We start from the raw sequence: 9,952 nt of genomic DNA on the forward strand, positions 1-9,952 counted from the left end.
CTGCCCATTGCTCCCAATCCCACCCTTTGAAGCCAAACAGAACAAGTCAATTCTCCCCTCCAAATAATAGCCCTTCAAAACATCTGAAGAAAGCTATCACGTTTCCCTCTTAGTTTTCTCTTCTCCAGGCTGTGTCCATTTCCTTCAACTGATCCTGATATGCCAACGACTCAAGGACCATCATTATCCTGGTGTCCTCCTCTGGATACTTTCCAGCTTGCTTTCTTAAACCACTCCATGATGTCTTTCTTAAAAGGAGGTACCCATACAGAATTAAACACAATGCTCCAAATGAGGTCTGATGAGGGCAAAGTATAGTGAACTTTTTCTATGTCTAGAAGCTATACCTCTCAATGAGGCCTAAGACTGTATTAGGTCTTTTGGCTTCTACAACAAACTGCTGATTCATATTGGGCATTCAGTCCACAAAAACTCCTAGATCTTTTTCAAGCACGCCTCCCCTATTCTGTACTTGCGAAGTTGATCTCTTTGTACCCAAGTGCAAAACTTACTTTTATCCCCATTTAATTTTATCTAATTAGATTCAAACCAATGCTCTAGCATGTCAAGGTCTTTTTGGGGTCCTACTTTCATTCAGTGTGTTAGTCACCTTTTCCAGCTTTGTGTCACTTGCAGATTTGATAAGCATACTGTCCATATCAATTATCCAAGTGATTGATAAAAATGTTAAACAGCTCAAGAGTCCAGCCCAGATCCATGAGGTACTCTACTAAAGACCTCCTGCCATTGTTATCTTTACACAAATACTTTATTAACAAGACTTTAGGGGGCCACCCCCCCCACACAGGTCTTAGTGTTGTCCCCCAATTACTTTATATTTCCTTCATACATATTTTGTATTTATTTACCAGTTTATGAGTTGGTCCTCCTAACCTCCAGTAGAACATGACCAACTTAATGTAGGAACTGTTTTGTTTTTGTCTTTATATTTCCAATACCAGGTACATAGCAGGTGATTAATAAATGCTTGCCAAATTAAAACAAATATCACCAGTGCAACTCTTGTTCTCCATGCTGCTCTTTGTAGCAACCTTTTAAAATATTTCTCTCTCAAAAAAAAAAGCTAAACTAATCTTCTCTGTCATAAATTATGTAAACAGCATGACATATGGTATCTTCATGCTATGGTTCTTTTATTTGCTACAGATGGTTATCACTATCTCAGTGTATGGCTATGGCTACGTGCGCCAACTCAATCCATGAGCAACAACAGTCCTTTCCACACTATTCAACTCTGATTTGTGGCTGCAGCCACTGATTCCAAAGCCTGGGATTATTTATAACTCAGACTACTAGTCAACAGGAAACACATACTCAAGTTACCTGAGATCTAAGAACTTGGAGGCTTTTAGTAGTTCCACAGATGACATTATCACAATTATGTCTCTAAAGTATATGCTATCAGGAAAATGGTGGATGGGGGGAAGGGAGGGGAGAGAAACAAGTACTTTTGTTGCTGTTCATGTCTGATTCTTTGTGATCCCATGGACCATAGCACTCCAGGCCCTTCTATCCTCCAACATCTTTTGAAGTCTGTCCAAGTTCATGTTCATTGTTTCCATGACACTATCCATCTCATCCTCTGCTGTCCCCTTTTCCTCTTGCCTTTGATATTTCCCAACATCAATGCAATCAGTCCTGCAAACATCAAGCAATGAGTCCTGCCTTCTCATTATGTGGCCAAAGTATTTAAATATCACACAGGAAGACTACCTAGACCAAGAGTGGGGAACCTGTAGTCTTGAGGCCACAGGTGTTCCTCTAGGTCCTCAAGTTCGGCCCTTTGACGGAATCCAAACTTGGCAGAACAAATCCCCTAAAAGGGGGACCTAGACTCTAATAAAAGACCCTGACCTAGACTCAAATAAGTGAAACAGGTACTTTTAATATGCTAATACTTCTCCATACTAGGCAGCCTATAAGAGTTTTATAAATTAGGTGTTGCAAAGTGAAACAGTTATTTTTATTTTGTTTTCCTCCTGTTTCAAAAACTTGAAACAACCCCATAATAAGGAATGTTTCAAACCTAAAAAAATTTTCATTTTAGCTCATAATATTAGAAGCCAAACACAAAATTAATTTTACTGACTGACAATCTTGGCAGAGACACCAAAAATTTTCAATTATGGAACAGAAACTCCTTCCATGATCAATCATTCACCCTTTCCTATCAAAAATAAGAAACTGGCACCATAAACAACAATTTACTTTTTTTTTTTCAGCTAGCTGAGTTAGGTCATTTTGGTTTTCTGAGTGAAGATTTCTGTTCCCAGCACTTTTCTTAAAATAGCATTTATCTGTGATGAAAAGAGTCCATTTAAAGCTACTTCTAAAACAAATGGATAATTTCAGGAAATTGTCAACATCTGTTTTCCTCATGGAATTTTTAAAAAAACATAGTACAAAAAAGTAAAAGGAAGAAAATGGAAAATTTGACTTCTTATAATACTTTGGTCACTGATGTCTTCATTCTACTAAGAAGAGATGGTGTGCCCCTTGAGGGGGAAGGAAAAAATGAAATGAGGAAAGATTAAGCGGTTAGTCCAGAGTTGTCAGTAAGTCAGAGTTAGGGTACAAAACAAGTCAGGACTATTGACTAAAGGCAGCTATCTTAACTAATTCCCGCTGTTTCATTTGATCAGAATACTCAAGGGTTTTAAACAAATGAAACATTAGATATAGATACCATTTTTATGTTCTTCACTTATTCCAGTTCAATAGATTTAGAAAATATGTAGGCTCTGCTCCACTCAAACTGGTTTCCTAAGAGGATTAAAAAAACCAAACTTATTTGATTCAACTTTCAGGAAAAAAAAATGGGAATTCAACATAGTTCATTATTGTTCTTGGTTAATTAGTTCAGTTAAAGTTCCTAAACAGAACAAAACAGAATCATAGAATTTACACCTGGAAAGGCCCTTAAAAGTTATCTAATCTAGAGGGGTCAAATTTGCAGATCATGCTCCCTACAAAACTCTCTTGTGCAGCCTGAACCAGATTAAAATGTAATTGGGAAATACTTAAAATAAATAAAAAATATAATACAACATAAATAAGGTTAATTTGTGGTTTTCAAAGTTAATATGTGGTCAATAGGGATCCATTTCTATTTGAGTTGATACTACTGATCTAATCCAACACCCATTTTACCAATGAAATAAAATAGGCCCAAGAGTGATGAAATGGCTTGCTTGTACTTACACAGAGAATACATACAGTGTATAGATTCAAACTCAGGTCCTCTGACTACAAATTGTGGGCACTGAGTAAACTACTCTGACTTCATTTTGTTACTCAATTTTGGATCTAGCTCAGTTCCCTTTGTATTCAATTATGAATCTAGTCCAATTTCTGTCTTACGAGAAAACTTTATTACAGTTTCAACCTACCTCGGTGAGGCTGGGAAGCTGGACTACCTTTACATGTTGTTTAGAGACCCTTAACTAAGGACTTAGGTTATGCTGACCTGAAACCCAGTCAGATCCAAAGATTGATGCAAGGAGTTTTCTCACAATTATACATTTTCAAGCAACCCATATGTCTTATCCAAAAACTAGTCCTGTACTGGTCAGTATTACTGTTTCCTTGTTCCTTTGATTGAATAGAGACACTTCAAGGGGAATGAGGCACCTCTTTCTCTGATTTTGGAAATTTCACCTGCTCACTCTCTCTCCCAACTCTTGAAACTCATTCATTCCCCTCTGAACTCAGAAAGCCCTTAATCTTTCCTCCAAATAGAAATCAAATTACCTAATCTTGTACCCTGGTTTGTAGCCTGTTAATTGTTTTCTTTTAATGCACAGAAATCTGTCTGCCTCTATATTCAGGGTCCACTGCCAAGCTGAGGAGGCCTAGTCCCGAATTGTTATGCAACTGGCATGTACTGCTTAATAAATCGGTATCTTGAAAAGCTTGAACCTTTATTTCTTCAGTTATTTCAGATTTCATCCATCACAAAATTCAATTCTCTTAATACCATGCCATCATAAGTCCAACTTTTGCCTTCTTTTCTTTCTACAATCTCTATTCTGTGCCCCACTTTTCCCTTCCCCAAATTTAACAACTGCAATTTTCATTCAACTGTCCCAACTATGAAAATGAATCCAAAAATCTTTATCTTAACTGTCAACTTCTCCACAGACCTTCAGGATCCTAACTGCTGGCAGGTCAGTCAATAAACATTTATTAAACTCATACTATGTACCAGGCATAGTGCTAAGCCCTGGGATACAAAGGAAGATAAAAGACAGTCCTTGCTCTCAAGGCGCTCACAGTCTAATGGGAGAAAAGAAAAGGGCCCAGAAGAGAGCACAGGCATGGGAGACAGCCAGTGCAATTGCTCAGAGTTGGGAGATGGAGTGTCTTGTGTGAAGAACAGGATGTAGTCCAGTGTCACTGGACTGAAGAGTGTGTGGGGGAGTGTAAGATGTAAGAAGAATGGAAAGGTAGGGAAGGGTCAGGTTATGAAGGGCTTTGAATACTCAGCTGAGGTTTTCATACTTGATCCTGGAAGTAATAGGGAACCACTAGAGTTTATTTAGGGATTGGTAGAAATGACATGGTCAGCCCTGAGCTTTAGGAAGATCACTTTGACAGCTGAGTAGAAGACGGTGAGGAGAGGCCTGGGGCAAGAAGACTTATTGAATGTGTTGCTGACACCTCAAACTCAGTCAGCCTATAACGTCCTCCCTTTCCCCAAATCTTCTATTTCTGCTGATGTCACCACTACCATTCCAGTTAACTAGTTAACCATAAGGTCTCTTTGACTCTTTCTTCTTCATCAGCTCCTACTTACATCTAATCATTTGTCAAGTACAATTGATTTTACCACCTGCAACTGCATGCAATCTCCCTTCCAGACTCACTATGACTACTTACCTCTTCATGCCTAAACTACAAGTAAATGCCTTCTGTTTTTCCTATCTTCAATCTATTTCCTATTCAAAGTCTTTGAAATAAATGATTATATTCTTCATAATGCAACACTTTGATCACATCTCTCAAAAACTAATTAGCTCATCACAGAATATTAAATAAAATATTCTAATCTTGATTCAAGGTCTTCCACAATCTGACCCCAACCTTTCTTTTCAGCCTTATGTCAAACCACTCCTTTCACATACTCTTATGTTCCAGACAAAATGGACTACTTGGTCTTTCCTTCATTCTCAATCTAGACTCTACTCTGTCTGCTTCTTTGCTCATACCATTTTTACTAGGATCACAAAAGGAGTTGTTGAAGTTGTTGAAGCAGGAACTCAGTGGTGACTTATAAACAGTTCTAAGAAGGCACAGACTTGCTTCTTTTCTGAGATTGCATGTAGGCAACATATAAAAGCTAAGAGAACCAAGGCCTCTGCACTGGTTTAACTGAATTTGCCCTTATACTGCGGCTACAGAGCTAATTTTGCTGAAAAAAGGGAAGCAAAGCCAGGTTAGACTGCTGTGTGACAACAGAGGAGTTCTGGGTATCTCATTACCGTTTCCTACACTTTCCCTACATGGGATGGCTTTCCCTACAGAACTGTGTCTCCCTGGGTTGCTCCTACCTTTGGGAAAAGTTTCACGTATGGGAAGCACTTGTGTTCTTAGGTATGAAGGACATCAAGGGGCTGAGCAGTGATGACAATATAACAAGGTGGGTGACAACTGCATCTGTGAAAACACCCTCTGGCCTTCCTTTTTTTTTTTCCAAGCACTTCTCTAGCGTTAGAGACTTGAGGGATCCTAACATCTACCATCCATTTCCAGATGTTTCAGCTGCTCTAGTCCAGTCCTCTCCCTGATGCTGCCTTCTCCATGAACACTTCCTTTTCTGCTCCACATAATTTTTCTCTTATCACATTTCTCACAGCACTTTGCTTGGACCTCTCCTGTACATTTAACATACCTTCCCTTGTATCATTTATTTATGTATGTGTCTTGACATGTTCCTCATTACACTGTAAATGTCATCAATTATAGTTCTTTATATATAAAACGCACTATGTTTGTTCAATAATAAAGAACCACCTGGAATGTCTAAAACACTAGTTCAGAGAAGAGAGCTTCTCTTCATTTGTAAAAAGTCATGGAATGGAAATTCAAAATAGATTTGTCAAATCTGTTTCTTTAAGATTCTTTTTTCTTGTTTTTTTTTAATTCAATTTTATTTTATTTTTGGTTCCAAATTCTCTCCCTCCACCAATTGAGAAAACAAGAAATAGAAAATCCATTGCAAATAGGAAGTCACAAAAAGCAAATTTCCATGGGGGTTGGGGGGGTGGGGGTAGGGTGGGGAAGAACAAGAAAAAGAGGGGAAAAAAATGCTTCATTCTGTACTCTGAGTCCATAAGTTTTCTATCTGGAGATGGATAGCATCTTTCATCATGAGTCCTTTGGAATTGTGGTGGGTCACTGTGCTGATCAGTTACTAAGTCTCCCACAGTTGATTTATCTTTACAATTTTGCTCTTACTGTGTAATCTGTTTTGGTTCTGTTCACTTCGCTATACATCAGTTTATACAAGTCTTCCTAGGTTTTTCTGAAACCATCTTCTTCATCATTTACTTTAAGATTCTGACAATTTATGAAACACTAATGCATTGTTGGTGGAGTTGTGAAATCATCCAACCATTTTGGAGAACAATTTGGAACTATGCCCAAAGAGCTATAAAAATGTGCATACCCTTTGATCCAGCAATAGCACTTCTAGGGCTATATCCCAAAGAGATCATACAAATGGGAAAACGACCCACATGTACAAAAATATTCATAGCAGCTCTTTTTGTGGTGGCAAAGAATTGGAAATTGAGAGGATGCCCATCAATTGGGGAATGGCTGAGCAAGTTGTAGTACATGAATGTAATGGAATACTATTGTGCTATAAGAAATGATGAACAGGCTGACTTCAGAAAAACATGGAAAGACTTGTATGGTCTGATGCTGAGTGGAATGAGAAGAACCAAGAGAATGTTGTACACAATAACAGCCACTTTGTGTGATGACTAATATTGATAAACTTAACCCCTCTCAGCAATACAAGGATCTAAGACATATCCAGAGGCCTCCTGGCAGAAAATGCTATCCACATTCAAAGAAATAACTATGAAAGTTGAATTGCTATTTTTTTTCTCTGTTGAGTTTTGTTTCCTCTTTCTGATGGTTCCTCCTATTGGTTTTAATTTTTACATACAACATCACTAATGTGAAAATATGTTTAATAGGAATGTAAATGTACAGCCTATATCAGATTGTATGCCATCTTGGGAAGGGTGGTGGGGAGGAAGGGAGAGAAAAATTCTAAACTCAAAAGCATATGGAAGTGATCATTGATAAATCAAAATAAATTAATAAAATTAACCAAAAAAAATTCTGACAATTTAGTGCCAACCTGGGAGCAAACAGTTAAATTAGAATGTTTTGTTCACAAAGTTCATTTTATTTGGGTATGATTCTTACTTCTGAAATTCTATGATTTTATAATTTCATATACTAAGCATTATCTAATCCTAATTTTAAATCTGTGTCCTGATTCTGGATATTATTACTGTAGGCACAATCACTTTTCATGCTTAGCAACATGGGCAGTTATAGCTCCAATCATGTAAAACAAATTATAAACTTCATCATAAGCTATCTCCAAAAATTTTACAGCCCTGCCATGAATCATTTAGAATTACAGTGTCATCTTTACATAAGTTTGCAAATGTTAGGGTCTGAATCCAAGATTTCAGAATTATCTCCAAACATAGGTATATAAAATAAAACGTATATATACACAAAACATCTTGGAGACAAATTTAAATTCTGAATCTTCACAAAAAAATCTTTCAGAGGGCATCTTTTTAAGACCACAGCACAAAGCTCTAGTCTACCAATTGCATTAACACCTTTATCATGACCAGGATGTTTTTAGCATTCAAAAGCTACCAGGGTGGAAGCTCCATTTAACCTATATAAAACCAAATATGGTGCTAGATATAAAGCTACCTCTATACCAGCTACTTTAAAGAAAGGAACTTAGATTTAGTATGCTAGCTCATTTAAAAAACACTTTTCTAATATGACTGACTTAAAGGGTAAGTCATCATGCTTCATGCTACTAAAAAAGTCAAATTTGACTAAGACTAATAAAATAAAAACTAAGAAAATAAAATCTCAAATATTATCAACAAATATTTAGTAAACACCTATTAGAAGCTCCAAATTTAAGTCAAAAGGTACACCACTGCACCCAATTAATTGCAAACAGCTAAAAAGCACATATATAGGACCAAAACAAAATTATCCCACCTCCTTACAAATGTAACCTTGTCTTATAAGTTTCTCTTTACTTGTCTTCTTTACCAACACTGATTTTTAAATCTTGGATACCTAGTTTCTACCATTAATAAGTGGTAGAAATGTTTTTAAAAGGACCCATGAGGAAGGCCAACAAAAACCATTTTTTTTACTCTTGTAAAGTAACTCCTCTTCATTCCATGCATACCCAAAATATAAAATATAGAATATGGTCCTTAAAGATATAATGGAGTATTATCAGAGAAGATAATGTGTTTCTTTCTTTTTTTTTTTTTTGCTTTTTTGGTGAGGCAATCGGGGTTAAGTGACTTGCTCAGGGTCACACAGCTAGTAAGTGTCAAATGTTATCAGGTCACATTTGAACTCAGGGTCTCCTGACTCCAACGCTGGAGCTCTATCCACTGCCACCTAGCTGCCCCTAAATGTGTGTATTTCTTAAAGGAAACAATTTTTAATGATGCCAATGACATTTAATGTTTTTTTCACCTGTCCATTCTGCATGGAATGAAACAGTCCCAATTCCTTATAAAACAAGAGTGACAAATTTCCCAACAAAGAATCTAATTCAATACCTGCCTTTAAAATGATTTTACTTAAAAAAAAAATCTCTCTCCTTAGGAAGGGATCCATAAGTAACAAGCATGAAGAAATCAAAAACAATCCAAATCAGAGGATCTTATAGCTACAGATGAGTTCTTAAGAGCCACATAGTCCAACCCCATTATTTTACAGACGAGGAAATCCAGTCGCAAAGAAAAGTGACTTGCCTAGGATCACAGGGATAAATCAGTAACTAAGGCATAATTTGAAACTCTGACTACAACAACCAGCACTAATTCCACAGTATCAAGCTTTCTCTCAAGAGCCACTTTTATAAATCACTAATTACTTTGCCAGTACTGAAACTCCTCATTCAGTCACACTCGTACATTACTGTGGGTCAACTCTTTCAAAGGTCCCACGGGGGAAAAAAAAAACCTAAGGCAATTCAAACCACCCTCCTATCAGAAGAAACAAGGAATCCTTCAAGAAATCGAAGACTCCCCCTCCTCACCCCATCCCCCCCATCTAAATAAACTCGGAGTTAGAACTATTCTGATATCTGCACGCAGACACCCATGCCCCCCCCAAGCTGGACAAGGTGGCACAAGGCGTCCCCCCATCACCGCCCATTCCGCTTTTGGGAGAATGCAGGAAGCGTGCCCACTCCCCAAAATGGTTGCGAAGAGACACCCCTCCTCTCCCGGTGCACGCCCCTCCCCCAAACCCCCATGTCCAAAGAGGACCCAGACAGGAGTGAGAAGCCCGTCACTTCCATAAACCGAGAAACTGTCACCATCACAATACAAGTGGAGTAGGGGAGGATGGAGAAAGAGGAGGTTGGCCTTACCCTCACCCCCAAAACTGCAGGGAGGGCAGCGCGGAGGGAGGGGCCCTCCGAGGGCCAAGGGACGACGAGGAGGAGGACGAGGGAGGGGAGGAAGCCAGAACTGTTACTTACAATCATCTAAGTCATCCTGCAAGTCCACAAAATACAAGGGGATCTCTGAAAACCAAGAGAGATAAGAGATCACCAGCGGCGCGGGGAGCACCGGGAGCAGGGCCGGGAAAGGGCAGGAGGGGGACCCCGGGGACGGCTGGATCCGGG

The 9,952-nt window shown here is 38.4% G+C and overlaps 1 protein-coding gene across 3 annotated transcripts in view; it reads right to left on the reverse strand.

The window, feature by feature from the left end:
• Positions 1–9,952, reverse strand: part of LOC110205143 (serine/threonine-protein phosphatase 4 regulatory subunit 1-like) — a 65,026-nt gene that overhangs the window by 54,313 nt on the left and 761 nt on the right. For 2 of the 3 annotated variants that reach the window (XM_020981451.2, XM_020981450.2), the window contains exon 2: positions 9,806–9,850. The exons of the other annotated variant lie outside the window; for it this stretch is intronic. In XM_020981451.2, the coding sequence (XP_020837110.1) occupies positions 9,806–9,850 (45 nt within the window). The remainder of the gene's footprint in view (positions 1–9,805; positions 9,851–9,952) is intronic. 3 annotated transcript variants of the gene reach the window in all.

Source organism: Phascolarctos cinereus, unplaced genomic scaffold, assembly GCF_003287225.1.
Source record: "Phascolarctos cinereus isolate Bilbo 61053 unplaced genomic scaffold, phaCin_HiC Scaffold_2;HRSCAF=192, whole genome shotgun sequence".
In the NCBI taxonomy this organism is placed as follows: Eukaryota; Metazoa; Chordata; class Mammalia; order Diprotodontia; family Phascolarctidae; genus Phascolarctos; species Phascolarctos cinereus.